Below are 21,270 nucleotides of genomic sequence, written 5' to 3'. Positions count from 1 at the left end.
ATAGAAAAGGCGAGTCAAAAGGGCAATGTAATGGTAGTCATGGGAGATTTCAACATGCAAGTCGATTGGGAAAATCAGGTTAGTAATGGATCTCAAGAGAGTGAGTTTGTAGAATGTCTACGATTTGACTTTTTAGAGTGGTTTGTCATTTAGCCTAATAGGGAATCAGCTACAAACAGGAGAAAATCTGCAGATGCTGGAAATTCAGTGAACACACAGAATGCTGGAGGAACTCAGCAGACCAGGCAGTACCTTTGGAAAAGAGTACAGTCAATGTTTCAGGCTGAAACCCTTCAGCAGTCCTGCCGAATGGTCTTGGCCCGAAATGTCAACTGTACTCTTTTCCTCTAGGGAATCAGCTACACTGAAATGGGTGAATAGGGAGTTTAAGGTGTAAGAACCCTTAGGAGGCAGTGATCACAATATGATTGCGTTTAACTTGAAATTTAATAGGGAGAAAGTAAAGTCTGATATAGCAGTATTTCAGTGGAATAAAGGAAATTATAGTGATATGAGAAAAGAGTTGGCTAAAGTAAATTGGAAGAGATGCTGGCAGAGATGACAGCAGAGCAGCAATGGCATGTCTTTCTGGGAGAAATGAGGAAAGTGCAAGGTAGATGTATTCCAAAAACAAACAAATACTCAAATGGCAAAATATTACAACCATGGCTCACAAGGGAAATTAAAACTAATGTAAAGGAAAAAGAGGGCATACAACAAAGCAAAAATTAATGGGAAGGTAGAAAATTGGGAAGGTTTAAAAACCCTACAGAGAGCAACTAAAAGAATCATTAGAAGAGAAAAGACGAAATATGAAAGCAAGTTAGCAAGCAATATCAAAGTGGATGGTAAAAGCTTGTTCAAGTATGTAAAAGAGGGGTGAGAGTGGATATAGGACCGCTAGAAAATGAGGCAGGAGAAATAATAATAGGGGCCAAGGAGATGGCAGATGAACTAAATGAGTATTTTACATCAGTCTTCTCTGTGCAAGAAACTAGCAGTGTGCCAGATGTTGAAAGGTGTGAGGGAAGAGAAATGAGTGCAGTTACTATTTCAAGGGAGAAGGTGCTCAAAAAGCCGAAAGACCTAAGGATATGTGAGTCACCCGGACCAGAACTGTACCCTAGGATTCGGAAAGAGGTAGTGGTAGAGATTATGGAGGCTTTAGTAATGATCTTTCAAAAATCATTGGACTCTGGCATGGCACCAGAGGACTGGAAAGTTGCAAATGTCACTTCACTCTTTCAGAAAGGAGGAAGACAGCAGAAAGGAAATTATAGACCAGTTAGCCTCACCTCGGTGGTTGGGAAGATGCTAGTGTCAATTGTCAAGGATGAGGTTATGGTGTATTTGGTGACACTGGACAAGATAGGTCAAAGTCAGCATGGTTTTCTTAAGGGAAAATCGACGAATCGGTTGGAATTCTTTGGGAGATTACACATAGGATAGGTAAAGAGGATGCAGTAGATGTATATTTAGATTTTCAGAAGGCATTTGACTAGGTGCCACACATAAAGCTGCTTATCAAGTTAAGAGCCCATGGCATTAGGATAGTTGCTGCCATGATTGGAGCATTGGGTGATTGGTAGGAGGCAGTGAGTGAGAATAAAAGGATCCTTGTCAGTTTGGCTGCTAGTGACTAGTGGTATTTTGCAGGGGTCAGTGTTGGGACCTCTTCTTTTATGCTGTATATGAATGATTTAGATGATGGAATAGATGGCATTGTTGCCAAGTTTGAGATGATAGGAAGATTGCTGGAGGAGCAGGTAGTGTTGAAAAAACAGGAAGGCTACAGAAGGACTTGGACAGATTAAGAGAATGGGCAAGAGAGTGGCAAATGAAATACAATGTTGGAAAATGCATGGTCATGCACTTTGGTAGTAGTAGTAAATGTGCAGACTATTTTCTAAACGATAAGAAAATCCAAAACTCTGTGATGCAAAGGGACTTGGGAGTTCTTGTGCGGAACACCCTTAAGATTAACTTTCAGGTTGAGTCAGTGGTGTGGAAGGCAAATGCAGTGTTAGCACTCGATTCAAGAGGGCTTGAATACAAGAGCATAGATGTGATGCTGAGACTTTATAAGGCACTGGTGAGGCCTGACCTTGAGTATTGTGAACAGTTTTGGGCTCTCATCTAGGAAAAGATGTGCTGGCATTGGAGTGGATTTCAGAGGAGGTTCACAAGGATGAATCCGGGAATGAAACGGTTATCATACAAGGAAAGTTTGATAGTTCTGGGTCTGTACTCGCTGGAATTTAGAAAGGTGAGGGGGATCTCACTGAAACCTTTCGAATGTTGGAAGGCCTAGACAGAGTAGGTGTGGAAAGGATGTTTCCCATGGTGGGGAGTCTAGGACAAGAGGGCACAGCCCTAGGATGGAGGGGTGTCCATTTAAAAGAGAGATGCGGAGAAATTTCTTTAGCCAGAGGATGGTGAATTTGTGTAATTTATCACCACAGGCAGCTGTGGAGGCCCGGTTGTTGGGTGTATTAAGGCAGAGCTTGATAGGTTCTTGATTTGGACATGGCATCAAAGGATCAGGGAGATGTGGGGCTGAGGAGAGGAGAAGGATTAGCCATGATTAAATGGTGGAGCAGAGTCGAGTGGCCAAATGGCCTAATTCTGCTCCTATGTCTTATGGAGTTGTATAGCAATGATTAGGTGTTGAACTTGCACTGATGTTTTAGATTTTTTTGTTCTTGACTTTCCAGGTAAACACAAGCCAAAGGAAGTACTTTTCTTGCCGAAAGAAGAAATTGAAAGCATTTTAAGGAGTTACAACGAGGAGTGTCCTGAGGAAATGATAAGTGAACTCGCTGAACATTTGATCAGGTAGAAGTTTAACAGATGGATAAGTATTATCTGGACAAAGTGTCCACTCACTCTCAAAAATAACCAGATTGATCATTGTTCCAATGAATTGCAGACAAGAGTCTGAAGGGAAATCAGTGTCATTTGAAAATTGAGATGGAATTTGTGGTGTCTACAAACATGCTGGAAATCTCAAGTAACACATGCACAATGCTGGAGGAACTCAGAGGTCAAGAAAAGAATAAATGGGACTGATGAAGGGTCTCGGCCCAAAACATCGACTGATTATTCCTTCCCATCAATGCTGAGGTCTTCTTGCATTTTGTTCTGTTTTGTTGTGGTGGCTATGATGCTTAATTGTCTCACAAAGTTTGAGTCTTGATATCAATCAAACAATTTTGAATAGTCATTCAGCAAGTACCCACAGTCTGAAATCAGAGCCAATGCTCTGGCTTATCAGCTAAACGAAAGAAAGATTAGCTTTATTAGTCGTATGTATACCAGAACATACAGTGAAATGCGTCATTGTTGCGTCAACCACCAACACAGTCCGAGGATTGTGCTGGGGACAGTTTGCAAGTGTTGCCATGCTTCCAACACTAACATAGCACGCCCACGTCTCTCCATTCCTAACCTGTACATTTTGCAATGTGGGAGGAAACCTATGCGGTCACGGAAAAACATACAAACAGGTTGAGAATTGAACCCTGATTGGTGTTCGCTGGCATGTAAAGTGTTGCAACTGTTATGCTACTGTGCCGTCCCTATCTCTGTTAGGATGTCTCTCATGTCCTTTTACAGGTAACATACTGTTTCCTCTGCAACTTGCTATACTGTTAAACTCATCCATTAATCTCCAGACAACTACACATGGTAGAAGAATGTGTACGCTGTAATAAGTATTTTAAAACGGTTGAGAAACAATACAAATTAGATTAGAGAATTTAAACAGTAAGTGACACCAGGAGGCACAGATATTGTAGCTCCTTGGCCACAATAACAATCCTGTGGCTAACTCAGAGCGCTGCCGTAGGTTAAGCATGTCAGTCACGAGGAGAGAGTTGAAAGACTAGGTTTGTTTTCTTTGGAGGATGGATAGCTGGAAGGAGCCTTAATAGAACATAGAATACTAGAGCACAGTACAAGTCTTTGATCTATGACCTTGTGCTGAACTTTTAACCTTCTCTACGATCAGTCAGACCCTTCCCTCCCACAGCCCTTAATTTTTCTGTCATCCATGTGTCTATCTAAGAATTTTTAAGATGTCCCTAATGTATTTGCCTCTCTCAGCATCTTGGGCAGCATGTTTCATGCACCTACCACTCTCTGTGTTTAAAAAGAAACTACTTCTAACATACTTTCCTCCATTCGCCTTAAAGTTATGCCTCCTCACATTAGCCATTTCCACCCTGGGAGAATGTCTGTGGCTGTCCACTCGATCTAAGCCTATCATTTCGTACATCTTATCAAGTCACTGCTCATCCTCCTTTACTCCAAAGAGAAAACCCCTTGCTTGTTCAGCCTATCCTTGTAAGACATGCTCACTAAGCCTAGCGGCGTCCTGGTGAGTCTCCCCTGAACCCTCTAAAGCTTATATGTCCTTCCTATAACGAGGCATCCAAAACTGAACACGTTATGGTCTACCCAGCGTCTTATAGAGCTGCAACATTACCTCATACCTCTTGAACTCAATCCCCCAGTCAGTGGCCAGCACACCATACATCTTCTTAACAACCCTTTCAACTTGCGTGGGAACATTGAGGGATCTGTATTGAGGTATGCAAAATTATATTTAAAAAGTAGCACGGGCACTTGCTGAGAGACCAAAACTATCAAAGCTCAAGCTTTGAGAGACAGTTAAACCTTCGAGACACCACAATTTCTGTGTATGGGTATTATTTCCTAATAGCAGAAATGTATGTACAACCGGCTCAGGTTCAGAGTAACAGGTGGGAAATTTAAAGAGGATTTGATTTAATTTAATATCGAGATACAGCACAGCAGCAGGCCCTTCTAGCCCGATGAGCCCTCACTGCCCAGTTACATACACATGACCAGTTAACTTACTAACCTGTATTTAAAACCAGAGCACCCAGAAGTAACACATGTGGTCGCAAGTATTTGAGGACTTTTTCTCCTTCCGAGTGGTGGAAGCTGTATCACATTACCCTAAGGAGGCGATGGGAGGCAGGTGCCACGGTAGCGTAGCAATGAGTGTGACACTATTACGGCTTGTGTCGTTAGTCAATTCCAGTGCCATCTGTAAGAAGTTTGTACACATTCCTCTGAACATGTTGTTTTCCTCTGGGTGCTCCAGTTCCCTCCCACGGTCCAAAGACATGCTGGTTTGTAGGTTAATTGGTCATTGTAAGTTGTTCTATATTTAGGCTAGGGTTAAACTGGTGTGTTACTGGGCCGGAAGGGCCTGTTCTGCACTGTGTCTTTCGATAAAATAAAATATTCTCACAACATGCAGGAATTCTTTAGCAGTGCCATGGCACGGAAGCCGGCATGGTCCTGGAAAGGGGAAACAGTATGAACAACAGCGTGAAGGGGGTCTTCCCCACAGGCAGTGATCCGATTAAAGACGGATGGAAGACAATCATCGCCCACGCCATATGATATGGCGCATACTGATGATGTTGATGAGATAATAACCAACAGGTAAAATGAAAAAGCCTCTTTCTGTGCTGGATGACTTATGGATCATGTTGAAGTGTCACGTGTCAGAAATCTAAACCTGCCAAGGCTAGCTGCTGAGCCAAAGGCTCATGCATCCCGGGTGTTCAGTGGCAGTCAGCAAGTCGCAAAAAAGGGCGGGAGATCTGCGTATTCCCTCTGCAGCTTGTTTTACAACTTTTAAAGCTACTGGATTCAAACATCAGAAGTGCTTCACATCATTACCAGAGGCGATTTGATTCTAAGCCACATTAAGACATTAATAGAAAAATGGAGAGCTGTTTATTTTATTCAGAAATACAGCAAGCAATAGGCCCTTCCAGCCCTTCAAGTCCACACCGCCTAGCAATCCCCCGATTTAATATTTGCTAATCACAGAACAATTTACAATAACCAATTAACCTGCTAACCAGTATGTGAGGCCTCACATACTGGTATTGTGAACAGTTTTGGGCTCCTCATCTAAGAAAAGATGTGGAGAGGATTCTGAGAAGGTTCACAAGGATGATTCCAGGAATGAAAGGGTTATCATATGAGGAATGTTTGATAGCTCTGGGCCCGTACTTGCTTGAATTTAGAAGGATGAGGGGGCATCTCATTGAAACCTTTCGAATGTTGAAAGACTTCAACAGGGTAGATGTGGAAAGGATGTTTCCCATGATGGGGGAGACTTGGACAAGAGGACACAGCCTCAGGATAGAGGGGCGTCCATTTAAAACAGAGATGCAGAGAAATTTCTTTAGCCAGAGGGTGGTGAATTTATGGAATTTGTTACCACAGGCAGCTGTGGAGGCCAGGTCTTTGGGTGTATTTAAGGCAGAGCTTGATAGGTTCTTGATTGGACATAGCATCAAAGGTTACAGGGAGAAGGCTGCAGAGTGGGACTGAGGAGGGGAAAGAAGGATCGAACATGATTGAATTGTGGAGCAGACTCGATGTGCCAAGTGGCCTAATTCTGCTATGTCTTATAGTCTTTTGACCTGAGCTCTGAGCTGTAATAGCATTGTGCTAACTACTATGCTACTGTGGCTATGTCGGAGGGAAGGGTTATGTTGACTTTAGAGTGGGATGAAAGATTGGAACAACATTGTGGGCTAAAGGGCCTGTACTATGTTCTGTGTTCTGACATTACAGGATGAATGGTGAAATATTTAGTTTTATGAAGGGGAGAGAGATACAGAGGGATAATAATAGCAAAGGAATAAAATATGAATTCCTAGTTATTCAAATAGAAATACCTATGATCTCCGAGCCTGTTTTTCTGTCTGGATGATTTAGAAATCACAACAGTGATTTTAATCATTAGGCATCCATTACTCTTGCGAGACCATGGATCTGCGCCTGGAAAGTCTTCACTCTCCAGGGCGCAGGCCTGGGCAAGGTTGTGTGGAAGACTGGCTGTTGCCCATGCTGCAAGTCACCCCTCTCCACGACACCGATGTTGTCCAAGGGAAGGGCATTAGGACCCATACAGCTTGGCACCAGTGTCGTCGCAGAGCAATGTGTGATTAAGTGCCTTGCTTAAAGACACAACACGCTGCCTCTGCTGCTAGTCGAACGCCTTAACCACTTGGCCACGTGCCCATATTTTAATCATTGTTAGACACACAAAATGCTGAAGGAACTCAGCAGGTCAGGCAATATCTATTGAGAGGAATAAACAGTCAAAGTTTTGGGCTGATTGACTTCACCAGAGCTGGAAAGAAAGGAGGCAGAAGCCAGAATAAGACAGTGGAGGGAGGGGAAGAAGTACATGCTGACAGGTGATATGTGAAGCCAGCTGAGGGGGAAGGTGGATGAGGGTCTCAGCCCAAAGTGTCAACTATTGTAAACATCTATGGAGAAGAAAGATGAAAGTAAATTTATTATCAAGATACATACAGTACTGTGGAAAAGTCTTAAGCATGCACATTGTTACGAGAATACACATAAAATTAAGATGTTTGCTGGCCTGGGCTAGCATCAGTGGCATCAGCAGTTGGTCTGCCACCTGCCCTCAGGGGAAGGAGAGATAAGGAACAATGGAGCAGCGTCTGGAGATGTGTAATGAAGGGATGTGGGAGAGAGAGCTGTCTGGAGCGGCTCCCCCCTTTGAACCCTGAACTGTTTGAAGTGATGGACAGGCGATACCCCAGCAGGGGGATAAAAAGGGACCGGTTCACTAAGGCAGGACACACACGCCACCCGAGGTAACGAGACCCTGGAAGCGGTACGCTTCTCACGAGTGGGTGAGAAGTACCAGACAACGACAAGGGTGGAAAGGTACGATCAGCGGGAACCCGGTGTGTGTCCACCCTTGCCTGGGTGCCGGGTTCACTGCAGAGGATCGACCGCATCTGGAGGAGGGGTCACAGTCGGTGACCTCAGGTGACATCACCAAGGACCCACCCAAAAGCTGTTTGTGAGCCATCTCGCTGAGTCTGTGAGTGAAGCCGTGTTCTGAATGATCAGTTGTTCCTATTCTATGTCTCTCTTCCCCCACCTTGTCCATCGCCACGGCAACGATTACTGCGAACTGAACTACTAACTGGACTGAACTTTGAGTCATTTTGAAATTGGTCATTTACCCCTAGACAACGATAGAGCTTGATTGATGCTGTTATCTTAATTCTGTGCACATGTGCGTTTATCATCGCTGAACTGTTGCATTTATTATCCTTTCGATTAATGTGTTGCTTGTTTCTTTAATAAAACTTTCTTAGTTCTAGTACTCCAGACTCCAACTGAGTGATCCATTTCTGCTGGTTTGGCAACCCAGTTACGGGGTACGTAACATAAGTGGGGTTCTCGTCCGCGATTTTGAACGCTAAATTTGGGACGGAGTAAATTGATTGGGTTAAAATTCCCGAAAGAAAGAAAAAACAAACAGCAGAAATGGAGGTTGAGGGATTTATAAAGGCGCCGACCTTGGAGGCATTAGAGGATGCCAGGAAATCGGAATTGATAGCTGTGGCCAAACGGGTGAATCTTGCCAAGGTGAAGTCGACAATGAGGAGAGAGGAGATACACAGAGCTATTGTAGAGCACTATGTATCTAAAGGTGTGTTTCCCCAAGGTGAGCTGGGGGAGGTGTCTATCGAAAAACCTGCTGGAGACGCGGTACAGGTACAGCTTGAAAAACTGAGACTCGAGCACGAGTTCTGGGTCCGGCAGTTAGAACACGAAGAGAAGCAGTTAGAAAGGCAGGAGAGAGAGTTAGAAAGGCGGGAGAGAGAGAAAGAGTTAGAAAGGCGGGAGAGAGAGAAAGAGTTAGAAAGGCGGGAGAGAGAGAAAGAGGTAGAAAGGCAAGAGAGAGAGAAAGAGGTAGAAAGGCAAGAGAGAGAAAGACAGTTGGAGAGAGAAGAGAGAGAGAGGGACAGACAGTTGGAGAGAGAGGAGAAACAGAGGGAAAGGGAATTTGAGCTGGAGAAGTTAAAGATAAGGGCCGAGCAGGGGCTCGTGCCGAACCAAGGTGGAGGGTTCCCGGCGACCCAGGAGGTAAGGCTGGTTCCCCCTTTTGACGATACCGACGTGGATCGGTACTTTCTCCATTTCGAAAAAGTGGCTATAAGTCAGGACTGGCCAAGGGATAAGTGGGTTGTTTTACTTCAGAGTGTACTGAAAGGGAAAGCCCAACAAGCTTACTCCGCTTTATCCGCGGAAGATGCCCAGAGGTATGAGGTGGTGAAAGAGGCCATCCTCAGGATTTATGAGTTGGTCCCGGAGGCATACCGGCAGAGGTTCCAGAATGCGAGGAAGCGGTGGGACCGCACGTATTTGGAGTTTACTCGTGAGATGCAAACATATTGTGAGCGTTGGTGCGCCTCGAAAGGGGTAGAGGGGGATTATGACAGACTGCTGCAGCTGATTCTGATTGAGCAGTTTAAAGGTTGTGTCCCTGAGGGTATGAGACCCTACCTCGATGAGAAAGAGGCAGCCACGTTAGCCGCAACTGCTAAGTTAGCGGATGAGTATGCATTGACGCATAAAATGAAGGTTGCCCCGAGTAAAGGCTACCAGAAGGGTAGTCAGGACGGCGGGGAGAGTCCACCAGAAAAGTCAGAAAGTAAGCCGGGGACTAGTGAAAAGGATAAGGTAGACCGGGAGCAGTCTGGTAGGAAGTCTCCTGGGGTCGTCTGTTATAATTGTGGGAAAGTCGGACACTTTGCGTCCAGGTGCTTTGCCCCAAGGAAGGAGACGGGGAAAGGAAAAGCGGAAATTTGGAATGGCTGTATCGAGCTGTTAAGCGAACCGCTAGGGAAGGGACAGAGTCAGTCCCTTTGCACCAGATACACTTACAGAGCAACCTGGTCTCTGGAGTAGTCACGATCGGGGTGAGGTCCGAATTACCAATGAAAGACGTGGAAGTCTTGCTCGGTAATGACATCGCCGGAGGAATCGTGTTCCCAGTCGTGAGATTGACGGGTCAGCCTGCCAGCATGGAGGCCCCGCCCGCGATGGTGAATTTGGCTGAAACATTTCTGCCAACCTTGTATGAGACAGGGTGTAGTGAGATAAGAGGTAGTGAGGGAGCTGGGACGGACGTAGCAGTAGCCAGGAAAGAATTTGTGCAGACGCAGGAGCGAGACGAGGGGCTGATGGTTTTTGCCGAGACCGCTCTCTCTGACACAGCCTTGACAAGCTATTGTGCGGATGAGGAAGTGCTAAGGAAGAAAGGGAAATCAAGTACAGCATCCGCAGATGAGGAGTGGGGGGTGGTGCAAAAGAGTTATGGGGATGAGGTTTTTAACATGGCCCACGAGGTACCCCCCGGTGGACATTTTGCGGTGCTGGAGGAAACAGTTGGTGGAATCATGAAAGAGATTTACCGGCTGCCCAGGGGGAAAAATGTTATTGATCATGACCGACGCGAACTGAGACGGTCACCGGCTTTTGATATGCTAACAAACCTAGTCGGTGTTAGCGTGGAAATCAATGAAGCTAGGGGCCCCCTGATAAGAGAAAAGAACCATTTTGAAAAGATTAGGATGGGATCGGTCAGATGGGAGAATGCTATTGTTTTGGCCAGGTCTACTGATAAGGTCTCTCCCTTAATCCCCGAACAAAGCGAATCTTTAGAAGGAGTAATTAAACGACTCGCACCTATGTGTTTGATTGTCCCGAGGAAATGCAAAGAACTGGTACGTTGGGTGATTGTGGTTACAATAGGGCAGCCAAGTAAACAACACCCATATTTTTTGAGTAATTCAGTGACTAAAGGGCTGATGAACACAGAGGTGTGTATTGGCAATTTAACACGGCTGTCTGAAGCCAGTTTGATAGTGAACCTTGAAAAAAATGAATTCGGCCACACGAGGGTCACTTACCTGGGAATTGTGGTGACACAGGGGCAGCTGGCAGTGATGCAAGCTACAGTGCAGGCTATCGCTGACCTCCCAACCCCGACAGACAAGAGGGCCCTCAGAAGGCTTTTGGAGATGGTGGGGTACTGCAGGAAGTTTTGCAATAACTCTGCGGTCAATACCCGTCCCCCTCCTACTAAGCCCTTGCGAGAGAAAATTGAGTCGGAATGGGACGACCCTTGTTGTTGTGGTCCGGGACAAAACCAAATGAGAGGTTACATTGGTCGCAATTCATCAGTGTTTTTGGCCACTATGAAGTTTGCTGAGTTGGAGCCTGGTCTAAGGGATTATTAATAACACGTGTAAAAGGAACAGAAAATGTGATGACTGTCTGTCAAGGTGTTGACAGCTTCAAATTCTCTGTATTAGCTAAATAACTGTTAAAGATGTATATTGTGTATGTATCAGATAATGTAGTCATGTTTGTAATTTTTACCTCCCGGTAAAAATCCTTAAAGGGGGGAAGTGTTACGAGAATACACATAAAATTAAGATGTTTGCTGGCCTGGGCTAGCATCAGTGGCATCAGCAGTTGGTCTGCCACCTGCCCTCAGGGGAAGGAGAGATAAGGAACAATGGAGCAGCGTCTGGAGATGTGTAATGAAGGGATGTGGGAGAGAGAGCTGTCTGGAGCGGCTCCCCCCTTTGAACCCTGAACTGTTTGAAGTGATGGACAGGCGATACCCCAGCAGGGGGATAAAAAGGGACCGGTTCGCTAAGGCAGGACACACACGCCACCCGAGGTAACGAGACCCTGGAAGCGGTACGCTTCTCACGAGTGGGTGAGAAGTACCAGACAACGATCAGGGTGGAAAGGTACGATCAGCGGGAACCCGGTGTGTGTCCGCCCTTGCCTGGGTGCCGGGTTCACTGCAGAGGATCGACCGCATCTGGAGGAGGGGTCACAGTCGGTGACCTCAGGTGACATCACCAAGGACCCGCCCAAAAGCTGTTTGTGAGCCATCTCGCTGAGTCTGTGAGTGAAGCCGTGTTCTGAATGATCAGTTGTTCCTATTCTATGTCTCTCTTCCCCCACCTTGTCCATCGCCACGGCAACGATTACTGCGAACTGAACTACTAACTGGACTGAACTTTGAGTCATTTTGAAATTGGTCATTTACCCCTAGACAACGATAGAGCTTGATTGATGCTGTTATCTTAATTCTGTGCACATGTGCGTTTATCATCGCTGAACTGTTGCATTTATTATCCTTTCGATTAATGTGTTGCTTGTTTCTTTAATAAAACTTTCTTAGTTCTAGTACTCCAGACTCCCAACTGAGTGATCCATTTCTGCTGGTTTGGCAACCCAGTTACGGGGTACGTAACAACATATATATACATTTATTTCTGTATCTGTGATTATAGTTATTACAGGAACGTCTGCACTGAGTATGGATTGGACTCTCCCTAGTCCAAATGGGAAACTCCCGAGAAGGTAGTGGAGAATGACAGAGCTGAGATCCCGTGGGGCTTTGAAATACAGATGGTAAACAGGTACTGGCCACCAACCAGACATAGTAATACAGGACAAAGGACAGGAGGAAACAATAGTAATATAGATGTGGCAATCCAGAATGACAGTAACATCAGGAAGAAAGAATATGAGAAGCTGGAGAAATACCAGGTTGAAAGAACAGATAGAAAGGATGTGGAAGGTTAAAGCCAGAGTAATCCCGGTGGTGACAGGAACACTTGGAGCTGTGACACCTGAACTGGGAGAGTAACTTCTACAAACCCCGGGAACAACATCTGAGATCTCGGTCCAGAAGAGCGCACTGCAAGGACCAGAGATTGAGAGGGAAAAATACACATACCACCCATAAGGGGTGAGAAAATTTTTTTTATATATATAATACTTTTGCACAATACTGTATATTATCTCTTTCTAGTTACCAAATGACACATTACTGCTCAGTTAATGCAAAGCTACGTATTCTTATTTCTGTTTCCTAACCACCTTCCTGTTTTAATTATGCAGTACTGTGCGAAAGTCTTGGGTACTCTAGCTATATATATTTAAGACTCTTGCACAGTACTGTAAATATCACTGTATACTACCCTGAGAATAACTTTCTTGTGGGCATTCATACAGAACAGAAAGAAACGCAATAGAATCAACAAAAAACTGCATATGACCCGACTTGCTCCAGCATTTGTTACTCTGATTTCCAGCATCTGCAGAATCTCTTGTGATTTAACATTGTTTAATATATGGGTAATGTATTGACAGACTTATTACTTGTGTTATCTATATTGGTTTGAATAATGAAATATAATTGCACCCTGAATGAAAATATATATATTCCAAAAGCAGATGCTGTGTTCTTGTGGACTGATAGTTATTGTTCATTTCGTTAACAGACCTTTAAACAAGAGCTATCAGGAAGTGTTACACACGGTGTTCACATCCACTGCCTCCTCCACCTCAGGGGCAAGTCGGAAAAAGACGGTGAAAGAACTACAGGAGGAGGTCTCGCAGTTCCACAACAACATAAAGTTGTTTGAGAAGGGAGCCAAGCTCTTTACAGGTAAAATCTCTCTACGTGAACACAGGATTTGTACTTGGTCAAATCAGTGAGGTGTTCCCAAGGAAGTGTTGTCGAACCAGTTTACACAATACTAAAATCCACTGAGGTCTTGTGAGTTACGTGTGATGCAGCAGCATAGTATTAGACCATGCAAGCTGGATTGTCTTCTATCTACGCAGCATGATGGTGATCAAAGAAGAAAGAACTAAGATTAGTTCTGATGCAATATCAAAGTGGATGGTAAAAGCTTTTTCAAGTATGTAAAAAATATAACAGAGATGAGAATGGATAGAGGACCGCTAGAAAATGAGGCTGGAGAAATAATAACTGGGATGGGGGGGGGGGGTCAAGGAGATGGTAGATGAACTAAATGAGTACTTTGCTTCATTCTTCGCCGTGGAAGACACTAGCAGTGTGCCAGATGTTGAAAAGTATGAGGAAAGAAATGTGAGTGTAGTTACTATTACAAGGGAGAAGGTGCTCAAAAAACTGAAAAACCTAAGGTCACCCGGGCCAGATAACTGTACCCTGGGGTTCTGAAAGAGGTAGCAAACGATCTTTCAAAAATCATTGGACTCTGGCATGGTGCCAGGGGACTGGAAGATTGCAAATGTCGCTCCACTCTTTAAGAAAGGAGGAAGGCAGCAGAAAGGAAATTATAGACCAGTTAGCCTGACCTCAGTGGTTGGAAGGATGTTGGAATCAATTGTTAAGGATGAGGTGATGGGGTACATGCTGACACAAGACAAGATAGGAGAGGAAGGCAAATGCAATGTTAGCATTCATTTCAAGAGGTCCAGAATACAAGAGCAGGGATGTGATGCTGAGGTTTTATAAGGCACTGGTGAGGCTTCACCTTGAGTATTGTGAACAGTTTTGGGCCCCTCATCTTACAAAAGATATGCTGGCATTGGAGAGGATTCAGATGAGGTTCACAAGGCTGATTCCAGGAATGAAAGGACAAATGTTTGATAGCTCTGGGTTTGTACTCGTTGGAATTTAGAAGGATGAGGGGGATCTCATTGAAACCTTTCGATGTTGAAAGGCCTAGACAGAGTAGATGTAGAAAGGATGTTTTCCATGGTGGGGGAGTCTAGGACAAGAGAGCACAACCTCAGGATGTGGGGACGCCCATTCAGAATAGAGATACGGAGAAATTTCTTCAGCCAAAGGGTAGTGGATTTGTGGAACTCGTTGCCACATGCAGCTGTGGAGACCAGGTCATTGGGTGTATTTACGGTAGGGCTTGATAGGTTCTTGACTGGACGTGACATCAAAGGTTACAGAGAGAAGGCTGGTGAGTGGGGCTGAGGAGGAGAAAAAAAAGATCAGCCATGGTTGAATAGTGGAGCAAACTTGATGGGCCAGATGGCCGAATTCTGCTCCTTTGTCTTATGGTCTTTTGACTCTGGGAGGAATTCTGCTCCTATGTCTTATGGTCTATCAAAACCACAGTTTTAAAGGTATTGAATATTTATTTATTCAGCAATACTGTATGGAGTAGGGCCTTGCAGTCCGTCGAGCCACGCCACCCCAGCAACCCCTGACCATCCCAATTCACCCTAATCTAATCACAGGACAATTTACAATGACCGGTTAATCTACTGCTATGCCTTTGGACAGTGGGAAGAAACCAGAGCACCCAGGGAAAATTCACACATTCCATGTTGAGAACGTACAAACTCCTTACAGACAGTGCCTGAATTGAACTCTGAACTCCGGAATATCCCAAGCTGTATAATGTCTCACTAATCACTACACTACTGTAGCACCCGGCTCCCTTTCAGCATCTAAGTACAGTGGAATAAAAGAATCCTTAAGAAGTTGCTGTCAAGGTGCAACTAACCTTCTATGTTCAGAATTGTTATGTCAAATCTGCGCAATAATTCTCTGTGCTATCTTCCCTCAGCACTTACCAAGGTCAGTATATCTCACCTGAAGAGCAGAGCAGTGCTCAGAGCTACACATGAGATTCCAGGTAGACTCGTGCTCTGGTACACACTCTGAAGAGGAGCACTTGCTTTCTCTTTCCTCTTGATGGGAAGATGTGCTTAAGCTGAAAATTAGCGTCGTGGTATTACAGTGCCAGTGACACAGATTCAGTTGCCGCCACCATTTGTAAGGAGCTTATTGATCCTCCACATGTCCACGTGGGTTTCCTCCCACATTCCAAAGGTGTACAGGTCAGTAGGTTAATTGGTCACACGGGTATGACTAGGTGGCGTGGGTTCATTAGGCCTGTTTCTGTGCTGTATCTCTAAGAATGAATAGGAAAAGAAAATCATGTACTTTGGAAAGTTAAACTTAAGCACAGGGTACAAGTTTAATGGCAGGATTCTTAGCAGTGTGGAGGAACAGAGGGATCTTGGGGTCCACGTACAACGATCCCTCAAAGTTGCCACACAAGTTGACTGGGTGGTTGAGAAGGTGTATAGTGTGTTGGCCTTCAGTGGTGATGGAATTGATGGCTTTGTGGCAAAGTTTGCAGATGATACAAAGATAGGTTGGAGTAGGTAGTGCTGACGAAAGAATGTGATTGCAGCAGGTCTTAGAAGAATTGGAAGAATGGGCAAAAAAGTGGCAGATGAATACACTGTTGGGAAATGTATGATAATGCATTTTGGTAAAAGGAACAAAAGTGCAGACTGTTATCTAAACGGGGAGATAATTCAAACATCAGAGGTGCAGAGGGACTCGGGAGTCCTCATGCAAGACTCCCAGAAGGTTAATTTACAGGTTGAATCTGTGGTGAAGAAGGCAAATTTGCCAAAACCAATTGCAACTCTAGCTATATCCCTTTCTGTTAAAACGTCATTGACATGAAATATTATTTTTGTTCCTTTCTATATGACTATTACCTGACCATTTTCTTTAATTTCAGATTTCTGTGATCAACAGTACTTCGATTAGTAAACAGCAGGAGTAGTGTATGATTACTTTTTTAAACGTGGCGTGATTGCTTTCAGCAATCAGCCTGAATTTGTATTTCCTGTTTCAATTACCATAAATCTCTTCGAGCATCCTCTGGACAGCAGAAATTTTCCGAGGACTATTGCAGTGACCATTTTGCATGGTGCAGCCAGGAAGTGTGGTTGTATATCGACCATGAGTTTTATTGAGAATTTGAAAGTGAACATACACTCAGTGGCCAATTTATTCAATACAGGAGGGGGCCACTGAGTGATTGTTCATTCATAAGAGCACGCAGAGGCCCATCCACCGAAAGTTAGGTCACTGAAGCCTCCTTATTAGGTACAGAAGTGGAACCCGGTGGGGCTGTCTGCTTTTCTAGCCCATCGACTTCAAGGTTCGACGTGTTGTGTGTTAGAGATGATCTTCTGCACAGCACTGTTGTAACATGGGGCTACTAGAGTTATTGTTGCCTTCCTTGTTATGTATTTAGTATTTCAATAATATTTGAGCAATCTTGTGTGATATATAGTTTAATTAAGCATTTTTGTTCATTTAAATAATTTATTAACAGGATATATGTAGAAATACGCAAGTTGCATATGTCACCACGCTACTATCTGAGACGAGCACACTTCACTTAAAGTAAAGACGAAGTTACACCCTCATTTCCTGGACTCCCCTGTTTCCTTTGACTTATTTTGATGTTTTGAAGTTACAAAACGTAACATTCCTGTCAGCTTGAACCAGTCAGGCCACTCTCCTTTAACCCCCCTCATTAACAAGCTGTTTTTGCCCAAAGAACTACTTTGCTTGTTTTCCTCACCATTCTCTGTAAACTCTAGAGGTGGTTGTGCACAAGAGCTCAGTTTCTAAGATACTCAGACTACCCCATCTAGCACCAACAAATCATTCCATGGTCAAAGTCTCTTGGATCACATTTCTTCCCCATTCTGATGTTTGGCCTGGACAATAACTGAACCTCTTGACCATGTCTGCATGCTGTTATGCATCGAGTTGCTGCTGCATGATTGGCTGATTGGGTATTTGCTTTGACAAGTAGTTGTACAGGTGTACCTACTGAATGAAGTGGTCACTGAGTATATATTAATCTTATCTAGCTCACTGTGCTCACTTTGTTAATTATACCATGAAAACAAATGATGTTCTTGGATATTTTAGATGACACACAAGTTCAATTAGAAAAGCACTTGTTGAAGACCATTTCCACTGATATTTGCAATCTCCTTTTCAATTTCGTGGCTGGGGACCTCATGATGGCAGTGGAAAACTACACGTCAATAACCTCAGAGGTGATGATAAATCAACAACTGTGTGTAATCTATCTAAACATTCTTGCTCTTTGCATGTGCTAAGCTAAAGTTGTATCCTTTTTAACGTGCAGCTCAGATTGAAAATTCTGGCAAAACTACCCGAGGAAACCAGAGGTCCTCTTTTGAAGCTACATAATTCACTGAATGGCAAAGTAAGTTTTGATTGTTCAGTAAGTACTTTTACCTCAACTTGTTTTTACAGATATTTCTTGCCTTTGTGTGCAAGCTCAAGTTAGACGATGTTAGGATGTAGGGTTTTCCTTTGGTTCAAATTCATTTTTATTATCATTCAGCTGTACACTAAATGCAACATCACTCCTCTGGAGCCAGGGTGTACATATGGTCACACACAGAGCATACAGTTACGATCCAGTACATACAGTCACGGCAGCAGGGCATTCAAACAGGGTGTACCTGTGTGCCGAGTGGCAGCAGAGTGTTAAGTAGTCTAACAGCCTGGGGGGAAGTGGTTACCCAGCTGGACAGTTCTTGTACTTGTGCTTCAGTACCTTCTGCCTGACAGCAGGAGGGTAAAGGGATTGTGCAAAGGATGGGAGTGGTCTTTGACAATGCTGGAGGCACTGCTTATGCAGTGCTCCTGATGTATGTACTGAGATTATGCCTTTGAGATCTCCTTCTGACTCTCAGAACAAGCTCTCCATCTAGTAGATTGTTTCTCCTTCCCTCCTCCTCTCTCTTTTTCCCCTCTCATCCCTTCTCAAAGTTCAAAGTAAATTTATTATCAAAGTGCGTATCTGTCACCATATACAACCCTGAGATTAATCTTGCAGGCATTTGCAGGAAAGGAAGTAAATATTAGGTAAATGTTAGGTTTTGTAACTCCATAAACTAACTGGAAGACAAACGTGTGAGCCCCGGGATAAACAGATGTTCTTCATTCTTTACTTTAGAGAAGTGTGCACATATGATATGGTGGTGTAATGACGTATGCCATTCGTGTACTTTTACATATAACCTATATAACCCAAAGACTTGGATCCACAGCCATCTGTGGTAGTGAATTCCACAGCTTCACCACCTTTTGGCTAATGAAATTCCTCCTCATCTCTGTTCTAAATGGATATCTCTCAGTTCTGAAGCTGTGCCCTCTTGTCCTAGTCTACCCCTCAATAGGAAACATCCTCTCCACATCCAGTCTGTCATGTTTTGTAACTCCAAAACATAAATCTAATTGGAAGAAAAAACAGAGAGCTGGGACAACGTGCTTACTTCATTCTTACTTTAGTAAGGCGCTCACATATGATGTGGTGGCATAATGACCTATGCCATTCACATGATTTTACATGTAATCAGTAATGAATTGTATAAACAAAGAATCATAAATCAAACAATATATATACAATATTATTCAAATATTACTGACGTATTAAATACACAACACTCCTCCCTGCTTACCTATAAACTCCAACTCATATAGAATGAATCTCAACCTATATACACTGTGTTCTATATAATACAATTACTATATTAACATCCACAGCATAGTAAATTTTAAATTGTCCCAATCAAGCCTGAGGATTTAATCACTGTGGAGGATTTCTTACTCTTGTGGGATAAAACCTTTCCTGACAAGGGAAGAATGTGATTGTGGTTGGAAAATGAGACTTGTGGCTGTGAAACAATCTCCGGTTCTGGGGCCTCATCTGTGGTGGTTGTAGGAGTTGATGCTGAGTCCACAGGAATGGTTCTGACAGCTCTGGACATCTTTCTTCTTCAACAATTGACTGTATTCTCATCAATCGATAGGTGTGTCATTTCCAAATGATATCAGACGCAATCTTCACTGCATAGGAGAGTTCTGTCCTTAATCTTTCCAAGTTCATGTTTTTGATGACCTCTGTAGTCCCTCACCAAGACTGCTTGTCCAGGAGTGAAACATTGAACCTCCTTGTCTAAGGAGCCCTCAGTTTGTCTCAGCCTGTTATTGGCTTCCTCCTGATATTGCGTTTGAGGAGATCCAAGCATGTGTGCAGGGGACAACCCAGGAACAGCATAGTTGGAGTGTTGTCGGTTGTGAAGCGTGCTGCATTCTGATAAACAAGGAGGAAGGTGGCGAGCTTCTGATTCAGTGTAGTGTGTTTTGCTGACATTGCTCGCAGTATGTCCTTTAATATCTGCCGGACGATGCTGAGGATGTTCTACGAGTCTGTGGTGGCTAGTGCTATCATGTTTGCTGTTGTATGCTGGGGCAGCAGGCTGAGGGTAGCAGACACCAATAGAATCAACAAACTCATTCGTAAGGCCAGTGATGTTGTGGGGTTGGAACTGGACTCTGACGGTGGTGTCTGAAAAGAGGATGCTGTCCCCAAGTTGCATGCCATCTTGGACAATGTCTCCCATCCACTACATAATGTACTGGGTGGGCACAGGAGTACATTCAGCCAGAGACTCATTCCACCGAGATGCAACACAGAGCGTCATAGGAAGTCATTCCTGCCCGTGGCCATCAAACTTTACAACTCCTCCCTTGGAGAGTCAGACACCCGGAGCCAATAGGCTGGTCCTGGACTTATTTCATAATTTACTGGCATAATTTACATATTACTATTTAACTATTTATGGTTTTATTACTATTTATTATTTATGGAGCAACTGCAATGAAAACCAATTTCCCCCGGGATCAATAAAGTATGACAATGACTATGACTATAGACTCTGGACAAACCTTTCCATCAAGCCATTTGTATTGGGTGGTACAGTGCTGGTGTAATATGGCTTAGTCAATTCATATTCAGGAATGATTAAAACTGTTCTGCAACAAACTGCTCCGTTGTCCACTAAGTGTTCTGGAATACCAGTCCTTCCAAAGAGGCTTCTCAAAACACCGGCAGTGTGTGAGACTGTAGTGGAGGCTATTGTGAACACTTCTTGCCACTTGAATCCTTTGCGTTGCAATGCAGGCCATTCCCAGGGATGGAAAGGCACTTCTCTTGGCATCTTCTCGAACAGTGCATGGCAAGCTGCTCAATCAGCTGATCTATCTCAGGCCACCAGACAAGGTTTTGAGCAGCATGCAGCTCCTCCAACACTTCAGCTCTCCGCTTGGATGATACAACTCTCAATCCCCACACAAGGCAACCTCTGCCAAGGGCAAGTTCATCCCGATGCAGGTAAAAATAGGGGAAATGGAATTTCTGCTCCACGTTCTCGCCAGTTTTGGTGGCCATGTCAACCTAGGACATTGTGGGGTCTTTTCTGGTTTCCCTTTGGATCATCTCTGCTGTAATAAGGAGACTTCTGACTTGCATAATGGAGAATACGTCAACAGGAGTGTCCTCTTTTGTAAATTTTTCAGGAATTTCCATTTCCAAGGGTAAATGGGACAAACCATCAGCATTTTCGTGATAAGATGCCCTCTTGAATTTGATCTTGTAATTGTGTCCTCCAAGAAACAGAGCCCATCTCTGCATTTATGCTGCTGCTCTAAGTGGAACACCCTTCTGTGGATTGAAGACAGACACTAGTAAATGGTGATCAGTAATGAGGGTAAACTTTGCTGGACAATGAGAATCATAATGTGTAAATATAGTGTCTGCCAACACCATTTCCTTTGCCTTCTGGAAAACCACCTCATACTGCTTTGTCCATTGCCATTTCTTCCCAATCTCTAGTAATGAGTTCAAGGGATGAACACAGTAG

The 21,270-nt window shown here is 44.0% G+C and overlaps 1 protein-coding gene across 1 annotated transcript in view; it reads left to right on the top strand.

The window, feature by feature from the left end:
• The window catches only part of ufl1 (UFM1-specific ligase 1), a 115,343-nt gene that overhangs the window by 77,057 nt on the left and 17,016 nt on the right, over nucleotides 1-21,270 (top strand). The window contains exons 13-16 of the mRNA XM_063033090.1: nucleotides 2,715-2,835; nucleotides 13,200-13,366; nucleotides 17,459-17,589; nucleotides 17,682-17,762. Of these exons, the coding sequence (XP_062889160.1) occupies nucleotides 2,715-2,835; nucleotides 13,200-13,366; nucleotides 17,459-17,589; nucleotides 17,682-17,762 (500 nt within the window). The remainder of the gene's footprint in view (nucleotides 1-2,714; nucleotides 2,836-13,199; nucleotides 13,367-17,458; nucleotides 17,590-17,681; nucleotides 17,763-21,270) is intronic.

The sequence above is a fragment of the Mobula hypostoma genome, chromosome 2, assembly GCF_963921235.1.
Source record: "Mobula hypostoma chromosome 2, sMobHyp1.1, whole genome shotgun sequence".
Taxonomy (NCBI): Eukaryota; Metazoa; Chordata; class Chondrichthyes; order Myliobatiformes; family Myliobatidae; genus Mobula; species Mobula hypostoma.
The sequence above is the reverse complement of the archived record's forward strand: the minus strand, read 5'-3'. Positions and strand labels throughout refer to the sequence as shown.